Consider the following 26606-nt stretch of genomic DNA (forward strand, 5'->3'; position numbering starts at 1 on the left):
GAACCCATGACACAAGCCCCACTCCCTAAGCACCATAAAACCCCAGGCCCTCTCCTTTCCCTGCTTTCTCCAGCCATTTGAAGGTCAACCTGGGGTCCTCCCCTTCTCTTTCCAGAAGGCCTCATTATATGAGTAATAAACCTTTTCAGAGTCTCTTGGTCTATGTGTGGTATCATTAGTTTCAACATCCACACCAAATTATGGGTAGAAGGGTCCATCCTATCTCTCATGGTGACCACAATATAAACCAAATATTCTCAAGTAACCTGAGGACCAAGAAGAGTCACTGCATTTGGCAGCAGAAAGATCCATGGCAAGCACAGCTCTAGTGAAGAGAGAGGAGTAAAAACATGAATGTCAAAGTGTGAAGGAGAGAAAAGATGGCAAGCTAGAGAGAGTGAATACAAACAACTCTTACAACAAGTTTCATTGTGAAAGGGAGAGAGAAAGCTGGAGTGGTAGCTGAGGGCAGGGGCATGGGATCAAGAAAAGGCTCTGCTTATTTGAGTGGTAAGGTGGGAGAAACCTGAGAATAATGAAAGAGAAGTAACGGGCAAGAGGAAGAGAGATGCCTCAGATGTAGGAAAGAAGAATGTAAATGGGTGGAGAGAAATCCCCAAGAAGGGAGATGGGGTTCAGAGCAAAGGTGGTGAACTTCATTTTTGACAGCAGGAAAGAGGAGTATATGTTTGGGGCATAGATTAGCTTGCCCACCTGTGGGCAGACCCTTCACTTTGGTGAATGAGGTGATATGCTGGAAGTTTGGGAAGAGGTATTAGGACTGGAGGAAAAACGGTGTGAGATGCCTTCGAGAATAAAGACAGTGCTGGTCCTCAAAACATAGAAGGATCTGGGCATAGGGTGGAAAGGTCACATAACTTTCTTCATGCCGTCTTAGAGTGCTGGTCTCTCCTGTGTTCACCTACTTAGAAAGATCTGCCTAGTTTTCCTTTTATTACTCTCTGCCTCCACAAATTGCTATAATCTACTCTTAGCTCACTTCATTATTTAGTTTTTAAACTGTTTATCCATTTATATCATTATAAAATCTAGAAAATTTAGCAAATACAAATAAGCGGAAAAAGAAGAGATATTCCTTATAAACCTACTACCTAGAGATTATGACTACTACTATCATAATCATTTCTAGCTAATATAAAAGTGATAAAAATATTTTTTAATATGAAAAATAGAGATTCTATCATTTATAACAGTTACTTTCTTGCTTTTATCCACCTAACATTGTACTGTGAATGTTTTCCCATGTCTTTAATATTCTTCCAAACATCTTTGATGGTAGCAGGCCATTTCATGGTATGGCTGTACCATTGTATAGCTGTACTATATAATGGATATTTATTTTTGTTTTATTGATATTTTTTGCTCCCCCAACATCCATTTACCCTCCTTCTGAATTTCCCTCTGGGGAATCCATTGGACTTGGGTGATGCTGACTCCAGCCACGACTTCAAGGTCAGAGTCCCTGACCCAGGCCTAAGCCATTGCATTTTCCCTGTCTTCAGGAACTAGATTCAGTGTGGGCTGTGCCACTTTCAAATCCTGGGAAGAAGGGGCCAGGAATCCAGGGGCCAGGTGAATGTGCCTCTCCTCTAGCTGTCTCCTTCTCTGCTATGCTTCAAGGAAAAATAAAGCACAGGAAAGAGGGAGCCCGGAGGCTGTGTGCTCCCTGAGGTCAGAGCCTAGATTCTCCCCAGACCAGCAGAGAGCACGCACGCGATGAACTTGCCAATTGCAGCTATGCCTTCCCTGCCCCCTCTGAGCTGAATGGGACAAAACTTAAATGGGCTGATCCAAAGAGAAAAGTCAGATCCAGTACTTGTCTTTCTTTTCTCTTGAAACAACATTCAACAGATGTGAGAAGAGCAGGAAGGGAATGTACTTGGCTGACATTTTCGTAGCTGTTTCCTTGTTTTAAAAAGAAATGAACAAAAAGCAATACATGGTACTTACATTGAACGTCATAGTTGATAAAATGCTTCCAGAACATTTACCTCCTTTCAGCCTCAAAACAACACTATTGGGTAGAAATTACTACCCCTCCCATTATGGATGCAAAAATTGAGACACATGGATATTGAGTCCGTTGTTCAGAGTCATGCAAACAACAAGCTTCGAATCTGACCATCAAGCGGGTTTTTTCCACTACTCGCAGAACTGCATAAAATTAGCATGTGTCCACTCTATCTGGATTGATCTCCCTGCCTGCTTTTCCCAATTTCTTCTCCTCCTGCTTGCATGTCCTAGAAAGAAGTTTAGAGCCCCATTTGTACAACTCTGGGCTCTATCCACCAAGCGGGGAACAAGGCTGACATAGTTCATTGGGTAAACAGAAGTGGCAAGTGACAGTGATTTACGCCCAACTTGCAAACTTCTGATGACCAATCCGCCGCCTGCTATGCAAACAGGTGTAAACTAAGATTTAAATCAGTTTACCCAGTGTGGTAAATAATTTAATCTTCCCTCAGCATGGTGTTTGTGAATGTAAATGTTTATGCCAAAACCGATGCCGATGTTGCAAGCTTCCAGTTTCTCAACCAGAAAAGTTGTACCAACAAATGGCCTTTGTGTGCCCCTGCCGTGGCTGGGGCAGCCGGCTGAGCCCGAGGTGCAAGGGAAGGCAGAGAGCCCACAGTTCTGGGGGGAAGCCTCATTCCCAACAGAAGCTGTGGGCTGAGGGAGCTAGAAATCATCCCTCTGCCCTCAATTCTTCCTGGTCCTGAGACTTTGCTCTCCCCCTCAATTATTCTTCTCTACACTATTCTGCAGACACCTGAGTCAGTTGCAAGTCTGTATAAGGGGAGGCAAGAAACAAGAGGGGAAAAAGCCAGAAAACAGCCTCCTCTAGAGGAGTTGTAATATCATTCGCACTTGAAGATGGCCTGGGTCCTCACTGTCTTTCAATGTGTGCCTATGCAAATTGATCTAGAGCCTATGAAAGTCACATGCAAATGTGTTTCGGTTGTCAAAAACTGTTGACTATACCTGCTAGAGTCCACTGAACCGGAGTGCTGCCTCTTATGAATTTTTCATCAGTATTATTCATATTCTCATCAGCCTAGCTCTCGCCTGACTTGCTCCCCCCACCCTCCCACATAGAAGCCTGGGCTTTCTCTGTAGTGTAAGGCTCTGGGCAAAGCCAGACTCAATCCACCCCATAGTAAGATGGTGGGGTGAAGGGCACATGTTTCCTGATATTCTTCTGTCCCCTTAGAGAATTTTAGCTTATAAGCAAAGTTTGTCTGTCTTGGCATCATTGGTAATGCCACAGGTGGGATCATATTAGTTCAAAACAAAAACAAAAACAAAAACCATCTTTAAAAAAAAACCTACTATGGTCGGACTTTTAACTAAGTCCTGGGTAAGAAATGAACTGGATTTTCTCCTATACTAACATAATTTATGATAGGGAAAGAATAGCTACTATTTACTGAGTACAAGGAGTTTCTTTTTCTGAAAGTTTTTTATTTGTTTTGTTTCTTCAGAAAAACCTTCTTTTGCTGAAGCCATTTATTGAGCAATTGGCACAAGGCAGGCACTGGGTTGGATGTGCATTATCTCATTTCATCTTCAACTCAACCCTCTGATGTGGGCATTATCCTCAACTTACAAAGGAGACTGAGACCCAAAGAGTTAAGTAACTTGCCTGAGGTTACTCAGCTGATAAAAAGAGGAGATGACTGGGATCTGAAGCCCAGCATGACTCTCTTCAAAGCCTTTCCTTTTGTTCTTTCTGATCAGAAGAAATGCACCCTGGCTTCTGGGTCTAGGAGTTGCACATACAGGAAGTCCAGCAGGGAGAAAGCAGAGAGACTACAATAACATTAATGGCTAATATGTTTTATGTGTTGAAAATAAATTTACCAAACCTTATGTTTTATTAATTGATTAATGTATTTAGTCCCCACACCAAGCCCTATCAGGTCGATATTATTATTACTATCCTTGCTTTACAGATGAGAAAGACTGAAGCAGAGAAAGAAACCTTCCCAGCATCACACAGGTAATAAATGTCTGGATTGGGGACCAGCCCAGGTGGTCTCTCCCAGAACCATCATCCCATAAGCTCCCAACCGACCTGATGAGGATGTTCCACCCACAGTTGGATTCAGGTGACAACACCTGAGAAGCTCCCAACACTTACTTTCAAGGACAATGATAATTAGGGCAGAGATTCCATTAAAATCACCTAAATGAGGCTGTGGGATCTTCTATGGGAAGGAATAGCTTTCCAGAAAGCACACCTGGTCAACCTGCCTGCATGACTGTGGAATATACCTGTGCAGGTGAAGAGAGATTGTATAGAAAAACAAACCAACACAACAAGCAATGGACAACCCAGAAGGTCTTCATATTATTTCCAAAGCAACGGTCTGGGATTTACAAATGAGAGCGTGAAGGTAGAGAGAAGCGCAAAGACCCAAGAACAAGCCAGCTCACCTCCTGACTTTACTGTCCGCACTCGGCACGGCATAGTAGCCTGGTTTGCATTCGTATCTGCAGACGGAGCCCACGTCATGGTTGTGCTGGAGGCAGGGAGGCAGGAGCAAGCTGGCATTCGGGATAACAGGAGGAGCGTCACACTCCAACTTGCAGTAGGCTTCGGGGAGGGACCAGAGCCCATCTTCAAGACAGGTCAACCACGGGTTCAGTCCTGAGCCCAGGAAAAAGAAGCACAGGATGCTCAGAGCAGAGTCCAGAAATCAAAATGTAGCCAAAAAGAACAAAAACCTATCAACCCGTCAGCATTCTCAGGAAGTCACATAATTCTTGGTGGAGCAACTTCTCTGGCATCTCAGGTCCAGGGCTCATCCTATCTCTTTTTACTCGCTGAGTATCCACTGGGATCTCTTACAAAGAACAGAGGTCAGATAACGATTCCCTGACCTCCCTTTCATTCCCTGAATGATAGAATGGCTACTAAATAAATCATGACCTCACTTCCTAACTACAAATGATAAAAATGTAGTAGTGACCATGTCATGGAAAGCATGACACATTTATAGTGCTTTTTATATGCCAAAGCATTTTATAATACTTATATAAACTTCACACCTCAAACAACCCATTGCAACAGATACCATCATTATCTCTTATTTTGCACATGAGGAAATTGAGTTTAGGCATCTTGCCCAAGCTAATAAGGGGCAGATGTAGGGTTTGAACTTGGGCAGTTGGGATGCGGAGTTCTGTACTTAAACACCACACCATATGCCTCAGTGTAATTCATGGTTCTTCCGAAGGCAATCCATGAATTTCCCACAGTTGCATCACAAACCCACCTCAGACCTACTAAATCAGGCTCTGTCCGCATTAGGCTCAGGAAGTAGCATTTGTAACGGGCCTCCTGGGTCACTGAGAGGCACACCAAAGTCTGAGAAGAGGTCAAGAGCAAGGTGTGGGGTCAGAGCAGGTTCTACCCTATCTTCATCTCTTACTAGCAGTAAGCCAGGGACAACTCATAGAACTCTGTTCTCATCTATAAAATAGAACTAAAAGGACCTAGCTCATAGGAAGGTTGTAAATATTAAATAAAAAAATTTGCATGATAAAGTGTTTCTTGATTATTAATATGATCAGGCCACTGTGAGTCAGCTTGATTCCAGAGGACGTACAATCAAAGAAAAACAGGGAAGCCTATGTGTCTTTCATTCATGAGATCTGAGCCAGGGCATTCTTGTATGTCATTGGGACAAAAATGGTGTTGCCCTTTGGCACTTTGGTGGTGTTATCAGAAGAGGATGGCACAGCAGAGCACATGAGGAGAGTACTGGGGTGAAGAAAAAAATCCCTAAAGTACCCCCAAAGAGAGATAGCCTGAAGAGAACTTGCATTCAGTTCTTGTTTGGCTGACAATACCTTGAAGCTTGGCTGGTGGGACACAGGAGACTGAACAGCGTTTCAGAAAGTCTGTTCCCTCTGAGCAGGAAAAGGTCGCATAGTTCACCAAAGATGGGTGGGGAACGCCACAATCAAGGGGCATGCAGCTCACAATCCGGTCCCAGTGCCCAGAGGAACATGTGAGCAGAATTTCCTTCTACAAACAGAGAATTTTTTTCCATCAAGTTCACATGAAAAAGCTTATCAAAGTAGTTTCCAGGCTTTGGAGGAATCCTGGTGATTATTTGTGCAAACATTCAAAATAGGTAAAATGATTTTGCGTTGTTCCCTCCTTAGGCCCTACTGGCTTGATATAGATCTTCAGTACCCAGGTAGGCTGCTGCTGACCATCCCTGTTAGTGTAAGAGAATCATTGGAGACACTCTTCCAGGCCAACTCTTGATTGCCTCCCTTGTGCTCTTGGATCCACTCTATGCCCTTCTCCACCATGCTCTGTGGCCCTGTGGGTTTCATGCCTCTGGTTGTGCCCAGGCCTAGAACCCAGAACCCACTGGCAGGAGATTGCAGAGCCAGGAGGGAAAGGGAGGTCTGGACGCTTATTCTTCCTACTCCAGTAATGCCAGTTGGCTTTGTCCCTTGGTAGCCCTCTCCATCCTCTCCTACACTCTCTTCCTGTGGGTTCTGCTCCCTGCTCCTTGCAGTCAACTCTTCAGGCCTACTGGTGATGTCACCGCTTGACCCTGGGATTCTGCAACTCCTTGTAATTTCCCTGTATCCTGCCTCCACCTTCATAAGTAGTCCCTGTATTAAATTCCCTCAAATTGCCCACTTCGGAGCATGTCATCTGTTTCCTGCTGGGAGCCTGGCTGATAAACCAACTGATAATGCTCCTGAACATAATTAACTCCACTGAGAATGGTGCACAGTATCTAAGAACAGCTGGGAATCAATGCATACAAGGCACCTTCCAAATCTTCTGGTTAAATTGGAGAGATTCCAGCCCTTTCCCTGAGCCTGTCATTTTTGTGGGGTAGCCCTGGAGTTCCTCATCACTAAATAAATGAAGAGACATTTATTGAGCACCTAGAAGGGCCAAATTCTGTCTAGGTTTGGATAAACAAGACACCCTCCAGGAGCTAATCATCTACCAGAAGAGCAAATCATAGGTTGAAACAATGGCTCAGAAAAACAAAGGGAGAAGAATGGAAAGAAGGAGAAAGAGAAAGAGGAAGGGAGGAAAGGAAATATGGAAGGAAAATGCAAGAGATATATATTGTTATTTATTACAGCCTACTCTTTCTGTAGTGATTTGCGAGAATACAATACAAAGAATGGAAATGATAAAACAAAAGAAGTAGGGGACAGGGACCAAGAAGAAAGAAAACATAAAAATGTAAAAAGAGGCAGCCATATTTTATGTAGGTGCTCACTCTGTGAGACAGCACCATGGGGGCTGGAGGAGGGACTGTCCCTCCACGAGCAGGAGGCCAGTGTCTGCAGGGAGGTTCACAGAGTAGGTGATACAGGACCTGGCCTGTGAAGGATGAGCAGGACTTCCCAGCTGCCGAGGGAAAGGGGAGAAGAACGTGTCCAGAGTGAGGGGGACAGAGTGAGCTGGGACTGAGAGACCTGGAAGCTCATGGCTTGTTTGGGAAAGAGCACAGCCATCACTCCAGCCAATGGGTTACCACAGGTCAAAGAGAGCACGGGGAGATTCTGCAGCCCCATTCTGCGGCTCAGCAGCCATCCCACCAGGAGACCACAGTGACAGTGAAGCCAAAGGTAAAATGACTGGTGAAAGCACCTGTCACCCCTGACACCCACTCCTGGCCAGCTGTGCCTCTCTCTTCCCAATGTTTCTCTGTTGCCTGCCAGAAGGACCCAAGTCAAAGCCAGACACATTTTTCTGTTTAGTTTCAGTTCTTATGTCAACAAAAAGCAAATATCCCCACTGTCTTGTGATCACGAGCTGGGATTGTATAATTTCCTTAGTGGGGCTGGCCTCGGGTGACAGGAGCAGTCAGCTGGAGAGCTGTTTGCTGACTCCACCACATGGTTGGCAGAGGGTGAGCTCCCACCTTCCTCCTCCCCACCCAGACTGCCCCTTGCACACTTATCACAGTGTGGAAGCCTGGCTTGAACCACAACGATCGCTTACAGAATCCGTCTCGAACCCTGCATATATTGCCTGGTTTTTCTCCTGGCTTCATTAAGTGTTGTCCATTTTGTCTTGACTGTGCTCCTAATTGTAATGCATTGCAAACACCGTCTTTTCTTCTCTCCCTCTCTTTACCTATCACACAAATGGAGTCAGTCCCTATTTTTTTTGTTGTTGTTGTTATTCTCTCTCTTCTCTAGTGTAAGTTAAGCTGGGTGAAGAACAGGGGACAAGAGCTCTGCTTTTCTGACCAAAGCACCATCGACCAAGGAGCTGGTGTCTCCAGGTCTATCAAAACTGTTTCTCTCTATGCAGAACCTAAACCACCTGAAACCAACAACTGTGTCTTTGAGTTCAGACCATCTCTAAGCAAGTGAAATTCTTCCATGAATCTACCACCTGCTAAGTAGTCAATTGGTACAAAATACAAGCAATTCCAATCTTTTGCACCAATGATACCTGACTATCAGTCACGCATCCATTCTTTCCTCATCATTCCATGTCTTTCTGGTTCTCTCCTCAAGCACCATTATCTTTTCCCTAATGCATCCTTTCTCTGTCTCATATGATGGTCATGTCTTCTAAGGGCTGATTTCAAGTTTAAAGTTCCTCTGTAGAGTATTGAAAGCTCTCTAAAGGAAAGATGGAAAACAGAATTCTTAGTTGAGAATACATTATCATGCTCATAGTATTGGCAGCTTAATGAGGGCTATGTGCCTATCATTTAGCTAGAAGCTTTTCAATTATTTCCAGTCATCATTATGACTCAATGACATAAATACTTCTGTCCTCATTATTTCACAAATATGGAAGAACACTTAAAGAGACTAGTTTCTTTTGTTTGTTTTTACTTAAAATTATATAACTAATAAACAGTGGAGCCAAAATTTCATTCCATGTTTGTCACCTGAGCCATGCTCTTAACTAATATATTCTACTACCTCCAAATGCTGGAAATAGTGCTATGGTAGCTTGGAGAAATGTGGAAAATTAGGCAAAAGCTAGAATCATGATATAATCCCCACCTCAGTAACAGAGGGAAGAAAATCAGACTCTTTCTCCAGCCTTCTTATATAAAGAAGGCTGGGAGTCAAACTATGAGCCACAGACAAACTGATTACAACCTATCTTGCTTACAAATTGTGGGAAAATGTAAACTGTGAAATTCTCATCTTGAAGGCAAAAGTGGGACTGTGATTTCTGACAGGGAAAGGAGGACGAGAACGGGATAAGCGTCCCTACCTGCTGTCTGCATGAGAGAAACTGACACCCTAGTTAATGGGAACTGCACCTTGCATTTCTGTGAAGCTGTGCTCTCCTTGCTTGTTAGAGTCCTTATCTTTCCTTCAAGTGATTTAAAAACACCTGCCCTTCCCCCATTCAGCCAGGGAGGGGAGCATAAGTCCCGTCCGTTCCCTGGAGCTTGGTCTTGATGACCACGGGTTTCCAACTCACCTGTATAGGCCTGAGGTATTTCCCACTGTTGGCCTGAAGGGCAAACCCCCTTTGACAGGTAATAGCACACTTCATGTGACCTGGGCCACCAGAGGTACAGTTCACCATATCCGCATGATCAAGCAGCAATGGCACACAGCTGCCCTGCTCCCCACAGGGCCGATGGACACAGCTGGGGATGACAGAAACAAAAGCATCTTAGACTCCAGACCAGAAGGCAGCAGCAAAAACTTTGCAGCTTCCTCTGGAAAGTGCCTCTAAACCAAAGAGAATGATTTTTCTCCAAAACCTACACTGAATTCATCACCTCCTTCTGTGTGACCTGGAACCCTGCGACATGAAATAAACAAGAACAATATCAGTTAACAAGTAATGAATGATTAACTGACTCCACGGCTTTTCCAGGAGGACAAAATGGTGACAGGACAAGGTGGGGAATGTGTCCCAAGAGCTCTGGATGGCATCAGAAATGGCTGGATCAGAGAGCATGCCTCAAAATGTTTAACAACCAGTACTTCTGAGTCCCAAACAATCAGAGCAGACCCAGGTCAGGAGTGAATCCTTGGGGCCCCTGGTTGTGTCAGGTACTAACCTTTTAGTTGTTTGATTCCAGAGGGCCCTGGAAGAAGGGTCTGGGTATCTGAGATGGCAGAAAAGTCAACATTTATTGGTTGGTATGTAAATATTTCTGACAACTGGAGCCATAGCACTACACACCACTGAAAATCAGCACTGGCTAATCAGAAACTGAGCCCTTGACAGGAAGAGGAAACTCACACATATTAAATCTCGGCCACATGCCTGATGGTTGTGCTAGGTGCTTCCAGGACATCATCTCAGCAGAGGAGGACCACTGCCTGGATCTCTAGGGTCAGTCAGCCAGGAATGGGAGAGAGAGTTAAACTCTCCAAGTTCAGGTCTAGACTGTAACAGCAACAAGGAGCATTACCCTCTTCCCAAGGCAGAACCAGAGAAAAATTAGAGCATTGGCCCCATGCTGTCTGACTTTGAATCCTGGATCCACCATTTACCACCTCTGTGATATGGCTGAGTTATTCATTCCCCAGTGTTTTAGCTCCTTCCCCCGTAAGAAGGGGTTTAATAATGGTATATATCCCACAGGGTTATTACTGTTCTGGGTTAATTCCCTCTACTGCTCCACTGCAAATGGCTGAAGTCCCACCCTCAGTTACTTGTTTTCTATTTGCCATCCATGCTTTTTGGTTTTCCCATTTCTATACAGTTGTTCAATTTGTTGAGATTTCTAAAAGGCTTTTCTTCTCCAAGAAGCCCCTCCAGATGTTTTCCTCCTTTGAACCTCCCAGGGAAATTTTTAAAATAATTTCCTTCTAACACTTCTAATATTCTATCTTATATTATAGTCATGTGTGCATCTGCTTACTCTTTCATTTATTCATCCTTTGATCTACAAGGCAATTAGTAGCTGAGTATCTCCTAAGTACTGAAACTCCCAACTCAATTATGAACCTCTTGAAGACAAATACAGGCTCTTACTCACTTTTATATTCACCATAAAGCTTGCTGTAGTAAACACAAGAAAATTCTGCTGAATTAAATTTGCTCAGACAGCAAAGTAAGTCAATGGCTATTAAGATGGGTAATTTGTTAATTCTAAAGTGACAGATGGGACTCTGAAACACAAAAATATTATCATCAAACAGTGATTCAACCATCTTGCCCTACTCATTCATTCACTAATAAACATCTACTGAGCACTTATTGTTGGCAAGGCATTGGCTTGAGTACTGGGGGTACGATAAGTATCATGCCCTTAAGGAAATCATAATCTAGTGGGGCCAATGAGATATTTTCTTGCTCATGATGCTGTTACCAGTGGTGCTAAATATTAGCCAAAATGGCTACCGTGAGGCTCATCATCATTAATTTGCCCTATTTGCCCTAGAATTGTGTTAGCAGTCAATGACTTTATTAAAAAGCTGGGCAACAATACAAGAAAGTGAAAAATAAAATGTCATTGAATATGCACATAACACCTTGACATAATTGAGAATTGATTTTAAAAGCACTCATCTAAAAAGGATGGATTTGATCTGAATATGCTAAAGTTGCTGCTTCTTATCTTGTAGCCATAGGATTTAAATCATATGTCAGTGACATTCTCATTCTTTTATCTGTGCTTATTAGCTATAGAATAGAGGTGTTGGAGTTGAGTAGTTTGAAAAAACCTTTTTTACTCTTTTGAGTTCTTATTATTCCCTTCGATGGTATGGAATGCCTCAGATTCACTCTATTGAGTCTGGTGGAGGGAGGAAGATATGAATTGGGGGGTAGGGGCTGTTAATTGTCAACACAAACTCCCCAAATCCAATGCTGATAATTGGGTAGGCAATATAGGAAATGAATCTTTGTCTCTGAGTCTTTATTGAACCTATCTGGATAAGGGATCTGAAACCTGACCATTCTTCATGGGGTGAGATCAGTACACCTCATTAGTGATGCCTAAAGAACTCCAAGTTTCAGAGATGCTGTATTCCTGATGTCCACAAAAAGTCATATTTCTTCAGCGTGGTATGCAGAGAATACTAGGAAACACAGTTATTAACAAGTTCTTGTTCATGTCAGCTTGTTGCCAAGAAATTAATGTGAAATAGTATGTGCTGTTTTTCAGTGACTCCATCCAATTAATTAATCCATGTCATCACTGAGGACAAATACGTGCTGAGATAAGACACAGAACAAATACTCTGAATGAGCTTCCCTCCATCAAGATGGGGCTCCATTAACTGCTGTTGCTATGACTACCGGTGTAAGAAGCCCTTCCAGCATTGGCAGTGGAGGAGGAAGAATGAGACAGGGGAGCGTGTTAGAGGGGGGAAGTGGCATGAAATAAGACCAAGGCAAAAAAAGAAAAAAAGGCACCAAACCCAGACCTGTTTATGAAGTGAGAAATGGTTTTAGGGCAGCTGCTGCAAATTCTTTCACTAGCTTACATTTCCATTTGCTTCCTTTTTTAAGGAATTTGTTTTATGAGGACGGTGTTTGTCAGGTTACTAGCTTCTGATGGCATCTGGTACCAATTGTAGAATTCTCTCCCCTGCACCCCAACCCCCCTTTTGTGTTTCTCTTGCACTACAAACACCGCTTTTCTGAGGGCTGTTGTGTCCTCCATTTTTCTGCCCTCCCCAAACATTCTCCTTTCTACCTGGTGCTACACGAGTTTTCATATTGATAATGCTAATAGTAAAAACAGTTAGTCTTAAAATTTCTCTACAAGCCTTCTTCTTATGGTCTTCAGACAAACAGTAATGAAAGTGGCAGCCTCAGGGTCTTACAATGCCCCAGAGAGGTGGGAAGTTAGGTATTTTTCTTGGTTTGACATACAAGAAACTGAAGCTGCTTGGAGACTGGCTGGAGGCCACACAGCGAGTCAGAGGAAAATCCTCAGGCTGGAGCTCAGAGCCCTCACTCTCGGGCCAGCCTAGAGACCACCTCCCTGGGGGGGATGAGGCTGCTCTCCTGTTGCTTTCTTCTCAGTTCAGGAGCTAGCAGTATAAGCCAGGGAGAGCCAAGAAGCTCCTCATCTCAGCAGGGCAGTTAGGGGGAAATATAGAATATTTAATAGTCTGTCTTCGTTTCAAGCAGTTTTCTTTTAAATGATAACAAATCAAATTGTCAATATTTGTCCAGTTGCCACTGTCTGCAAGATGCCCTGCTTGGTGTGTTTTCTCATTTGGCAAAAGCTCCTTAGCCTTCCACCCACTTTTTCCAGATCTTTCCCCACACCCCATCACAATGTATTCTCAGGTAAGGATATGATGAATCCAGTCAGATGTGATTCACAGGTATTTCCATAGTAACAGGAGACAAAGTTTTAAACCAAAGGAATGAGTTTTTTCATGATGGAATTTTAAGTCAATAGGCCCTTAAAAATCACACTCTGTAGATGGCCACCTACCCATAATTCTAGCTCCGTTCTTTGTCGCTCCATTTCTCTGATAAGCCTCTACTCTCTCTCTTCTGGTCCTCAATCCCCAAGGTCATTATGTTGGAGAGTTTTAAAAAATGCTTTCAATGAGGAATCCCTGTACAAAATGTTATATTAACCCCAGGCTATCCTCCTCTTGTACATAACCTGCTCCTGTGTACTCAGGCACAATCCTAATACCATCCTACCATAATGATGTGTGTGTGTCCTTTTGTTGGTTGGGTCTGTGAGTGACACCTGTACTTGGGAAACCTTTGTTGGCACAGTTCCATAAAAGGAGTGGTCCTCATGTGGCAGGCTTTCTCAATCACACTTGTACATTAGACTCACTTAAGCAGCTTTTAAAAAGTATAGATACCCAGGCCTTGCCCCCTGGAGATTTTGATTCTGATGGCTTGTGGTGGGATTTTAGCATCTGTGACTTTATAGGTTTCAAAGTGTTTGGTGCTCACCATGAACGAAACCCAGCACCATGAAGGTCTGGTATGTGTAACCTGAAAGCTATGTCAATAAATTCCATAGGCCAAGACTATAAAATAGTAAGGCCGATTCCAGAAGGAGAACCTGGTCCCACTGCTTGATTATTACACATCCATGTATTAAGTCATATTATCATGTAGAAGCCATAAGATAGATCAAAAGTATGCAACATTTTTCCTATTCTGAAGAAGCTTTCACCATAGCTGCAGAGAGAATAATGAAATCATGTGTTACTGATTATAAATTCATGGCATTTCAGAGACAGTTTTAACATTGGGTACGATTTGATCTCAATGAATGATCAGAATTTGGAAAGGCAAAAAAGATATCCTAGAAAGTAACCTCTGATACTGTACAGAGAGAACACAGGTAAGGTGGCACTCCCAACACTTCAACAAAATTACCATTTCCTCCCCACACTGAGAACTGAAGAAAATTCATTATGTGTGTGGGTCTCTTAAATCATGACTAACAAATTTAGAGAACCTATAGTGAAAGGAGCCCACATCCGTATTTGAAGACAAACTTACAGGCAAGTTCCCAACGCCTTCCACTGCCTTACAGTGGTTGCTGAAGAACAGGGTAAGGCTGACCCCAGAAAGTAGATATCATTCTCTGCAGAGGGAGCAGACAGACCCACTAAGAAACTTGTCATGAGCTATCTCCCAGGGCATCTCTTTTTCATTTTCCATTTCTTGAGGCCACTAGAAAGAAGTTGGTCTACTTCCCAGACAAGGTCCACATCTGGGAAGCTGGGTAGTTCCTGACAAATGGGTGAAGTCCTGGCTCTTCTGCCCACAGCTTCCCCACAGCTTTGGTCCAAGGATTCCCTGAGGGTCTGAGCCATCTGAAGGAATTTCAGGAGACTACAACACTATTTGAGATGCAATCAGAATTCATAGTGAAGGGGTACCTGGGTGGCTCAGTCAGTTGATTGATTGATTCTTGATTCTGGCTTAGGTCATGATCTCAGGGTCATGAGATTGAGCCCCACGCTGAGTCCTGTGCTGAGCCCCGAGTTGGGCTCCATACTCAACATGGAATCTGCTTGAGATTCTTTCTCCCTCTCCTTCTACCCCTCCCTGCTGCTCATGTGTGATAAATAAATAAATAAATAAATAAATAAATAAATAAAATCTTAAAAAAAAAAAAGGAATCCATAGTGAAACCCTACTTCTCCCATGTGAGGGCTAATGGAAGATTATATGCTAAAGACCACATTTGCTTGAACATGAATAATTCTGGGTGGGAGGAGTGGATGTGAATTTTAACAATGATCTTAGAGGAACCACAATTTTTAAAAGTAAAATGGACCTTAAAGATAATTCAACCCAAATTCCTCATTTTAGAGGTGAGGAAAATGAGCCCAAAAGAAATGATGGGATATTCCAGAACACTAACACTACAATATAATAACCAAGAAATATTTAATTAAGCTTTGGCTCAAACTCAAAATCAGGATGACATCAGCTCATGGACTTTTCTCAAGTCAACATCCCACCCTCCTTTAGGCAGCCAGAAAAAGCTGACCACAACTTGATATCTGGAATCTAGGTTACTTTAGGAGAAACTGTTTGGCATCTGTACCATACATTTTGAAAAACAGCATGGTATAATAGAGAAAGTAGTAGATCAAGGCCAATGTGACCTGGGTTCGGGTCTTGGCTTGTCCCTGCTTACATCTATGACCTTGGGTAAGTCTCTTAACTACTCTGGCCCTCTGTCTGCAAATTTGTGAAATGATGGGTTTGAACTAGGTTCTCTTAAAGGTCCCTCCCAGCTCTAACATGATATTTAATTTCCCAGATGAGGTGATGGTGGTATTGGGGTGGGAGTACAGAAAACCCATAAATGGGCAGCAGGATGTGGTGGAAAACCCAAAAAAAGAGTTTCTCACAATCTTTCTTGCCCAGTATAAGTTTTTGCTTAATATTCCAACTTTTCAGTTGCTTAGTTAAACAGAATATTGCAATTCATTTATCCAAGAAGTACCACTATTCACCAAATAGCAATCCCAGTGGTTTCAGCAGAAACAGCTCTTTCAAGGTTAAATAGTAAAGAGGATCAGATTTCTGGCCATTCTCCTACTGTGTTTTATTGATTCTTATTGAAATAAGAGGGTGTGGGCTAAGAAGGAATGTATGCTCTGGATTTGGCAGCAGATGGAAGCAGAATGTACAGAATGTAGAGTTGACTGGAAGAAATGGAGTTCTCATTAATCTTGCCACCACCAATGGCAAAACCAAATAATAATAATAGCATCCATCCTTAGAGAGCTTTGCTGTTTCTCCAAACCAATACAAAAAGATACAGTCTCTACTCTGGCTCCCCATCTTACCTCCTCCTCACTCTGGCTCCATCTTTGCTTTGTAGGACAGTTAACACATTAAATGTCAAGTATATTTCCATCAGCCTTCTCAGGCAAAACAATGCTGGTACTTTGAAGGGATTTACTGAAGCATCATACTAACCAGGAAGGTGAAATTAATTCAAGTTCTTTTCCTCCAAAGATTCTCATCTGAGAGAAACAGAGGAATCTCAGTAGTAATTCTGTTTCTTCCCTCATGACAGAGAAATGATGAAATTATTGCACGAAGCAGACTTCTTCTATTCCTGTATGTTGGGAAAGTGGAGGTTCCCCTGCCTCTCTATTGAAGGTTTTGTCCTGAAGTCGGCCCCTTGGGAGAGGTCCATCTCTTCCTAGAATGTGACCTATTTGTAAGTTCAGGACTGGACTCTGGTGGCCCCAGTACTGGATAATTTGCTTCACTCATTTCTAATTCTGGGCATAGTTTTTACCATGCCTGGCTGTAACACTAGAAGTCCCATCCAAATACCCCCTGTCCTTCTAAAGAGAAACAGATTTACATCACACAGCCAAAAGCGCTCCCTTTCAAATCCCTGCCTCACCATGTTTCAGAACCCATGATTTTAATGTAGGTTATAAAATATGTGGAATACCAAAGGAAGTGTCCAAACAATTGCTGGCTAATTGGCAGAGGATAGGCTTCCTAGCATTGCATCAGGGAAACAGAATCACCCCTCAGAAACAACAGGGGCGCCTGGCTGACTCAGTCGGTACAGCATGCAACTCTTGGTCTTGGAGTTGTGAGTTCAAGCCCCACGTTGGGTGTAGAGATTACTTAAAAATAAAAAATCTTAAAAAAAAGAAATAACAAATGTGTATGTGTATGTAAATTATAAAAACATAAATTATATACATATAAAAATGTATTTTTTCAGTTTGCAAAGGCAGTAACCATCCCCATGTGGGACATTTCCAAATGAGGAGTGACTGCTGGAGCCCCCAAATGATTGTACTGCTGACTCTTGTCCTACCTACTGTTCATCCCTGGACACCAATTAAACTATTAATCTGGGAGTGACACTTCCCCAGCCACATTCATAGGCCCAGCCTGAGGAATTGTGAAACACATATAGTTAAGTGAGGCAACAGTACAGTCCTGTGAATGAAGTTTAGTAGGCATGGGTTTTCGTCTGTGTCATTCCTAGAACAGTTCCTACAGGGCAGGCGGAAGGAGTAGCATGACTTCTCTGTGGCTATACAGAAGCTGTGTAAACTCAGGTCTTGAGGATTTGCCAGCCAGCACCTTGAATGAGTCTCAAATTCACACATGGAAGTTAAATAGATGTTCTGAAACCAGTTCCAATATATGTGTGTGGGGGTGCACATTCCCACACTTACAACCAAGCAATTCTTGGGCACCAGCAGGATGTCTGGGTGTTTAACTCAATCCTAACACTATCTGTCCAGAGAAAGCATCAGGTTCCACAGGTTAAGAGATCAATCCTACCAAACCGCCCCATCCTCAACTCAGGCACCAGTCACAAACCCAAGTGGTTACCTATACTTCTGACTGACTGGCTATAAATCAGAGGTTCTCAGAACCTCCTCCTCGGGTTTGATTAATTTGCTAGAACCGCTCAGAGAACTCAGAGAAACATTTACTTACTGGTTACTAAGTTATTATAAAATAATAAATAGAACTCTAGAACAGCTGGATGGAAGAGATGCCCAGGGCAAGGTATGGGGAAAGGACACAGAGCTTCCATGCCCCCTTCAGGTGTGCCACCTTCCCCAGTCTCCATGTGTTCACCAACCCAGAAGCTCTCTGAACACAGCCTTTTGGGTTTTTCCAGAGGCTTCAATACATAGGCTTGATTGACTGATTCAACCTTCAGCCCCTCCCTGCTCCCTGGTCAAGGGGTAGGACTCAAAGTTACAACCTTCTAATCATGTGTTTGGCTGTACTGAGAAGCAGTCCCATCCTTCAGTGCTTTCCAAAAGTCACTTCATTCACATAACAAAAGACACCTTTATCACTCTCAACACTTAGGAAATTCCAAGGGCTTGGGAGCTGTGAGCCAGGAACCGCAGACTAAGACCAAGTATCACAATATTGCAGAAGTAGAGCATAAAACACGTGCTGGGCCCCTTTGGGAATCTCCCTCTCCCCCTGGCTTCCTTTCCCCGGTTTCTGGGGAAAGTTTCTGGACTCTCCAACAGAAGCTTCACATTGTTCCCATCATCTCATAATCCGGGGATTTGTCAGTCCTTGGTTGACATCAGATTTGGAATATTCCTCCCTTCTGTTCTTTTGTTCCCTCCAGTTCTCCCAACCCTTGCAATGGCTATGGCTCATTTTCTTATGGAGAAATGAAGGCCCAAAGAAGGGAGGAAAGGGACTGTCCTGAAATCACGTGGTAAGACTGATGATGTAGCCAATAGTAGGAGACAGGGGTCTGGACTTTGGGCTTCCTGCCACTTCAATCCCCAGACTGCCTCCACCTCCACGGTTATGGCTACATAGAACCAGACAGGGCCTGAGAGTCATTCCAACCAGAACTTATGGTCAACTCCGTCAACAGTGTCTGTCTACTTGGCAGGCTGGCAAAATGACAGAATCCTAGAAATACTGTTTTGTTTTTATTTTCTGTACTCTTTCCACCAGCTGCTATGAAATCAGACCATAAGGACAGGGCCAGCCCTGAGCAAAATTGAGAAGCAGATGACAGTTTAAAGTCTCTCTTTTCAGTACCACTTTTTCTGTTTCTGGTACTCCCCATAACTTCCAGATGCCTATGCCAGGGTGCATTTAGCAGGGCCTTGGTCTATTTTTGAATACGAGAATAGTTCTGCTATAAAGAGTTTATAACAACTTAGGACATTTCTACTTCTATTCAATAGTTATTTACTATTTTAAAGAGACCCTCGGAGATAACCAAGACTTGAAGAAAATCTTTCCTAATGCTGGAATTTCAGACAACATGATAAGACATAGAGGAGTCATTATTTCAAAGTTATTGTTTTGAAACTAGCCTATTCCTTAGAGGGAGACTCCAACTCCCAGTCTTCATAAGTTGTTTGTGCCTATTCTTAGCTTTTGACCAAAAGCCGCCACCTAACCAGTTCTCAGAATGCCTCCCACTAAGAATCATCAGAGACAAGGTAATATTTTAATAAAGGCTATTTCTAGAATAGTCTAGTCATGCACCAATAAACCCCTCAATGAGACCAAGTCTGCGACCTTTTCATTTTTCCTCTGTAACCCCTCAAGAACAAATAGTTGAACAGACTCAAACAGCTAACTGTACCTCCCAAAGTAGACCTGTTGTTCACCAGGCCATCTGTCATTGGTCAAAAGAATCAGAATCCTCTCCAGCGATTCTCCTCCTTCCCTCTTATTTTATGGACAAATCATTCTGGGAAAAGGAAGTTAGGCAAGAAACCTAGGGAACAATTGAGCAGCTACAATTCTTTCTTTGCTTAAGAAACAAAAACAGATTCAATGTCAATTTGCTAAACTGCTTTGGGGAAGAAGATAATCAAATGAGTAGAAATGTAATACATATTTCATTTCTATAGTGCCTTTCCCAGCAAGAGACAACACTTCCCATCATCCTGGAGTATTAAAAGCAAACCCTCTTCTAAAAACAAAAGAAGAGCCAAAACAAATGCTTTAACCTGTAGCCCCTAGAAAAAGAAAGGAAGGAGCTCTTCACTTTGTGAGGCTATCAAAAGGGAGGTGATCTGAATGCTGTACATAGAAATGAGCAGGGGAAGGAGAGGCCTGGCATTGTAGAGTCCCAATCCAGGCAGAGGAGGAAGGGAAACGGTTGGCATTTCAAATCTTAGCTCCAAATAATTGAAGCACAATAGGAATTGGTAAAGCAGCAGCAATGAGGGTTCCAGAGAATAATGAAGCATGAAGCAGAATGACAGATAATAGAGATGGAATGATCCTATTACCAAGAGCAGGCTCACAAACTGATTACAGTGGGAATGGAATGCCAAGGCACTGAGCTGTGCTCTGGCTATGTGCCCCTGGACAGGGGTTTGGAGGCCTTATAATGTAGCCCCAGCTCTACCCCTAATCTACAGTATAACCAAGAAGAAATATTTTGACACTTGAGTCCCAACATCTCCCAAATGGAAAACACAGCCACTTCCTCCCAGAAATTCTCTGGGGATTTTAAAATCATAAAAGAGAAGTTCTATGGAAAAGTTACTCTCTGTTCCACTGCATCCCTCCACCCCCAACCAAAATTCCACATCTATAGTGAATTCTCCAAGGACAACAGAGGGTGACCCAAAAATCTTCTGGACTTGACTCACTGATGAAGCTCTATCTTCTACTCTATCTTCTTGGTCAACAGATCTACATTTTCAAGAACTTTCTAAGGCGAAAAACATCTTTTTGTCACAGCACAGGGGTGCTATGAAGGGGGGGTCGAAAGAGATGAGGCAGCTAGGGTAAGTCGGCCTGAGATATAGCATTAGCCCAGCATATTACTAAAGGTCATAAGTTGCAGGCAGGAAACTATGAGTTATTTGGTAATAGCTATGATTTTTCTCCCTGGATTATTTAGTTTTGCAGTCCCTGCTTTAGGAAACAGAATCTGAAGAATAGAGGCTACACAGAGACAACAGAGTTGACTAAACTAGTACACATGTCCATAAATTTGCAGGTGTCCCTGCATCCTGAGGCATTCCCAACCAAACCAAATACACATTATTCTTTGATTACTCAGTTGTTGTTGGTTTTTTTAAAGATTTTATTTATTTATTTGACAGAGACAGACACAGCGAGAGAGGGAAAACAAGCAGGGGGAGTGGGAGAGGGAGAAGCAGGCTTCCCGCTGAGCAGAGAGCCCGATGAGGGGCTCGATCCCAGGACCCTGGGATCATGACCTGAGCAGAAGGCAGAAGCTTAACAACTGAGCCACCCAGGTACCCCGATTACTCAGTTTTAAAATGACCTGATTCTCATCTTTACACAAGCATGGTTGACAAAACATGACAGATATTTTAATTATGTACATGTACATTTTTATGTTAAGTATATGAGAGTCAGAAGCTGAACGCCAACTGATATCCATAATAGCAGCCTAGTAGTAAATGTTTTCAATGCAAAAGGTAAATTCTAAGAGTTGTTGCTTTGAATATAGAATCATACAAGAGCACAGTGTATGTGTTCATTATGTTTTCTTGATTCAGACTTCATGTGTTCACGTTTAGTTTGCTTTAAGTAAATAGAAAAATGCAAATTAATGCAGAAGAAAAAGAAAGAGGAGAAAATCTGGGGATGACATTGCTCTTTACAAAAATATTTATTTTTTACTTAAAAAATAATACCCTTCTGAATGGCACAATCGTTTAAAAAGCCAAATCATTTTAAAATGTAGTTATATAAAAATAAATAAATACAATGTAGTTATATAATTCATTACACATTAACCTTTTCCAAAAGATTGTCTTGTATAAAGTGAATATACATACACACATGCACATGTAGCCACATTTTACTAGACCAAAATTGCTAAAACAATTAACTCTCAATTATCCAATATTATGAAAAGAATCAGAATACAAATTTTTTAAACAATAGCCACGTTTTTTATTTTTAGATTTTATATGATTTTATGACTTTCCAGGAAACAGATATTACTGATTAAATTTCACTTTAATTAATAATAATTATAGTTGAGCCATGGAGAAGGTGGCTCTAAAGGTGGCTCAGGTTTGGAATAAGGAAAAATGGACTAGGGAAGAGAATATGGATGGATATGGATCATTGCTAAAATGGATATGGTGTAACTAGATAATGGAGAGTTGAGGGGACATTTTCTAGTAAGACAGCTGCTTAGATAATCCACCTACTAAGAATAAGGAATTTCTATGAGAAGATGTTGCTCTTAGAATCTCTGTTCTTCCCTCATGCTTTTTTTCCAAATATAATTTGAGGGAGGGCAGCAGGGTTTCTTGGATGGTAGTAGACATGGATACATTTCTGAAACAATTTCTATTCTTATAATGGAACGTTCCTTTACTAAAAACAAATTTCTTGGATCCTAGTCTTAGTTTTGCTAATCTCAAATAAGGTGAATTTGTACACTCTGAGTCTGTTTCCTTAACTGAAAAATGATTCCTGGAACATTGTAGGCATTTAATAAATATTTTTGAATGATGAATGGTCCATCTCTTTCTATACAGAGACATACATGCACACACACACACACACACTCAAACCACATGCACACACACCATATAGAATAATTAGTTTTACAAATCAACTTACATGAAACTTTTCAAAAACTTTCTTCTACTTGAAGTAAAATATAGTAAGCATACACAAGGTATACACTCACACTCTCACACACATATCCATTGTATTAGACCTAAATTGTTACACGAATCTACCTTCAGTTATCCACAATGAAAAAAAGGATCAAAGCATGACTATATATAGTTAATGAGAAAGAATGAGAGTGAGAACAAGAGAGAGAAGAAAGAACTTAGGTTTCTACATGGATATTCATTTGAAATAATTAATATCATTCAATAGTAGATTGGAATACTTGGCGTTGATAAGCTATAGTTTAAGGTAAACCTCAGAACCCACAACAATTTTTTATTTATGAATATCTATTACTTGTTTTTTATCTCAATCAGAATGTATATTTATACTGAATAAGTTAATGAGGTATTTATACTTCATGTTTGCCTTGGACTTAAAATAAGTTCAAAACATTAAAAAAAGAAAATATGCATTTCTAGTTGGGTCGAATCTATTTAGAAGTTATACTGAAAAGTGGTCTGAAGATTAAAGCCAGGACCTTAAAGGAAATCTTAGCTGGAACGTAAAAGGCAAAGAACAAAAATGGGATTTCTTCTGGGTTCCTTGACAAGATCTTTCCTGCCACTTTGCGATCCTAGAGATGCACCATGTAAATATTGCTCTTTGGCCTGTTAGTGTAATGGAGAGACTTCCAGGAAGAAGGGGCATCTCTTCTAGATTCCCATGTGTTTTCCTCTCCTGGCCTCTGCAGGACTTGACATCTGACAGGGCTTCAGTCCGGTGGTGCTCACGCTGTAAGGAGTTTCAGGGACACCCTGCACAGCTCAGCAAGGTCTACCAGCACTCTAGCTGGAGCAAGCCTCAAAGGCGACCCACTGATTGACTTCCCAGAAAGTTTCACCAGTGCCCAGTGGGTGACCTCCAGAAAGTGTCAGCAGCACCCTAAGGGCAGCTTTCCAGAAGTCCCAAGAGTGCCTGAGCAGGCAGCTTCCAAAGAAGCTTTGATCAGCACTCCAGTGGGTGGTTTCCTGCTTGCTGGCCCCAGACTCTAAAACCTCAGCAAACTTCTGTGTCATCCCTTGTGCCATCGCCAAACCCACTTTGATGAGATCCAAATCATAGCCTTAGGTGGGGAGCCTTTTCCACATTTGTTCCTTCCTCTGATACTCTTCCCTCACCTCTAAATGGAAAATGGAATGACTGCTCCCTTTATCCCCCATTCTTCTATTCATTAGGGTTCTCTTAAGTAGTTAATCCTTTTTAGTTCCCCTAAGTAGTTAATAGTTCTTTATATTAAACTCTCCCTATTCTAATTACTGTGTCCTCACTGGACCCCGACTGGCATAGAATGGACCTGTATGTGGTACCAGGAGATAGATTCACAAAGGTCAGATCTGGGGATCAGTTTGGTTGTACCTTTGGGCTTGAGTACAATGAGGAGCTCCTTGTCAATGGGAAATGGGATGCTAGCAGTCTATAATATGCAGTGGGATAAATAACAAGCATTACTTTTGGTTGATGGTGATGAAGAGCCAACTGGAAATACATACCCTCGGAACACAAGTGGTTGCTGACTTAATGGAAGCTGTTCTTTACACCACTGCTGAGCATGGCACAGCCGCAAAAGAGAAGAAAGCACGCTGAAGCCAGGAAGAGAAGCCCTTCCTCCTGTAGTATCTCTCCATTACCCACTTCTGACAAAGCTGAACACTGTGTCAGCTGGCAAAGGATAAATATCAATAAAATCCTGTTCTAGTATTTACACATGCACATGTTGAGAGTGACCTGAGAGCTGAGAAGCAAGAAACTGATCAGTGGCACACCTTGTAAAAAGAGGAATGGAGAAAAACAAAGATGAGGAATAGTGTGAAAGCTTATATGGGCGGTGCTCCTGCCTGGTGCTAGCATGTACTATGCACTCCACATGTATGCTTCTCGGTTAATCTCACAAGAATGCTATGAGGTCATTTTCCCCTGCTTCCCACTTAAATTCCAACAGAAAAAAATATGAAAACTCTTATCAGTATCAAAAACCAAGACGGACAGCTGGAATCTGTGAGGATTTCCTCCTGATTTCAAAATGTATTGGAGTTGAATTGAGAAACATCACTGGAAGCCAAAGCATGCATTTTTTTTCCTGAGGGGGGAAAAAAAGCAAATAAGGAATAAAGCCATGCTAAAAGGAGAGGGGAAAAGGGTCATTCTTTCCTCATTCTCTGGCTTCTCTTGAGATTGGCAAACTGGGCACTGCGTTTCAGGGGTCACAGATCTGTTTTTTGTCCTTTAGTCCTCATCAGTACCACCCTTTCATTACTGACTTTAAGACTTCAGGTCAGGAAGCATGAGGGTCTTGGTCCAGTGGGGTGGGAGAGAGTGGGGGGCGAGGGAGAACCACTGGCAAAAGCCATGGAATCCTGGAAGATAAATGTCCCAAAGGTAAAAATACTACAGGGTCCTAAAGATACTAGAAGCTTGAGGACCATGAAATAAATTTTCAGAATAAACAGTGCCATGGAGCAATATGCCCTGGGCTCATTGGCAATGAAGATAGCAGAATGTTAAAAATAAATGAAAGGCAAGTATTTACCAAATAAATATAAACAGAAGGAAAGCAGGGATGGAAATTTAAATTCCAGACAAGGTAGAATACAAAACCAAAAGCATTTAACAGAGCAAAAGGGTTGGCACAAGGTATGATCCTAATGAAGATAAAAGAGTCACAAGCAGTTATGCACCTAATTCTGTAACGTCAAATTATAAAAAGCCAGAACTCTTTAAAATACAAGGAAAAGTTAAGGAAGCACAGTTGTTTGGGAGATTACACAGCAACCTGTTATGGAGAAGGTCGATGAAAAAATCAGTAAGACAGAAAGTGCAAATGTTGCAAAGAAAGGAGTGGTCAGAAGTTTCAACCATTGTAATCAGCCCATGCCCTGGAGAAGGAGATGATGTTCATCCTCAGAAGATTCAATGCTGGGGGATCTGTTGCATTTATCATCTTGTAGGAGTAGAGAAGTTACAATCAATGTTTCCTTTACATTATGTTCATGTAACTAGAAGAACAAAATTCTGTTGTAGGAGAAATTACATGCCCATCAGCAATTCTTGCCTATTAGTAAATTCTTCTAAACTTGACTGTGTGAATTTCCAAAGTAGGTAATAAGAGTCCTGATTAAATTAGAGTCCTGATTATCTGGAAGCTAATTCCTCTCATTTACTCAAAGTAACCTATCAGTGCCTGGAGTATATCTCGGATACATTCTAAATCTCATTGCATTTATCACAAAAGTGGTTCCCACTTCCCAAAGCCATCAACACAATCCTGGCATGGTTGGGGGTCTGCCTGATTCTCCAACTCATGGGATGCTGTGGCAGGTTATGCAGGACCTTTACCTAAATGGCTAGAGCTAGAAACAGCCAGAAAGAAGGAGTGAATTGAGCTCCAATTGAGCACCAGTGGCCAAAACCAGGAACACAAAACTTGGTGTTCAAGACTAATGGTTCATTATCAGTAGACTAAGCCCAAAGGGTCATAAACTGGTAGCCATCATAGCAGAACGAGAAACAAGATGAAGAGAGAGACCAAAGCTAAAGGGTCTAAGGTAAAGTTCATAAACATCACTGGAGAGCCAGACAGGTTTATTGGCCTTCAGCTGAGATTCTGTGGGCCAGCTGGGCAGGTTTAAAGACGCAGAGTTGTAGGAGGGACGGGCCATTGGTCATTAATGGTTAAATACAGAGTGGATAATACATCCTCTACTGCCAGGCATCTGTCAGCTCTCCATTGCCCATTTTAGTATTAATGGAATTCAGGTCATAAGGGGTAAAAATGAGGTAGCCAGGAATCCCTCTCACTATGCCCAGAATTTGAGGGTTTCATATTATGATCTATCCACATCTACAACTGGGATTGATATAAAGATATAAAAAAATCTTCTATTTTTTGAGAGTACATAGGGATTCAGATTTTAAATCCGTTCACAAAGAAAATATATGAAATCTATTAGGTTCCCTGTGTATCAAAATTTACTATATTGCACTGATTTGCTGGCTGAGAAGGGAAGCCAATTTGCATGGCTCCTGTCAG

At 42.1% G+C, this 26606-nt stretch overlaps 1 protein-coding gene across 2 annotated transcripts in view; it reads right to left on the reverse strand.

The window, feature by feature from the left end:
• Positions 1–26606, reverse strand: part of PAPPA2 (pappalysin 2) — a 295094-nt gene that overhangs the window by 68273 nt on the left and 200215 nt on the right. For both annotated transcript variants that reach the window (XM_064594278.1, XM_064594279.1), the window contains 3 exons: positions 9473–9644; positions 5878–6055; positions 4459–4672 (listed from right to left, as the gene is read on the reverse strand). In XM_064594278.1, the coding sequence (XP_064450348.1) occupies positions 4459–4672; positions 5878–6055; positions 9473–9644 (564 nt within the window). The remainder of the gene's footprint in view (positions 1–4458; positions 4673–5877; positions 6056–9472; positions 9645–26606) is intronic.

Source organism: Mirounga angustirostris, unplaced genomic scaffold, assembly GCF_029215605.1.
Source record: "Mirounga angustirostris isolate CCGP_5_RB_7025 unplaced genomic scaffold, mMirAng1.0.hap1 SCAF_6, whole genome shotgun sequence".
NCBI lineage: Eukaryota > Metazoa > Chordata > Mammalia > Carnivora > Phocidae > Mirounga > Mirounga angustirostris.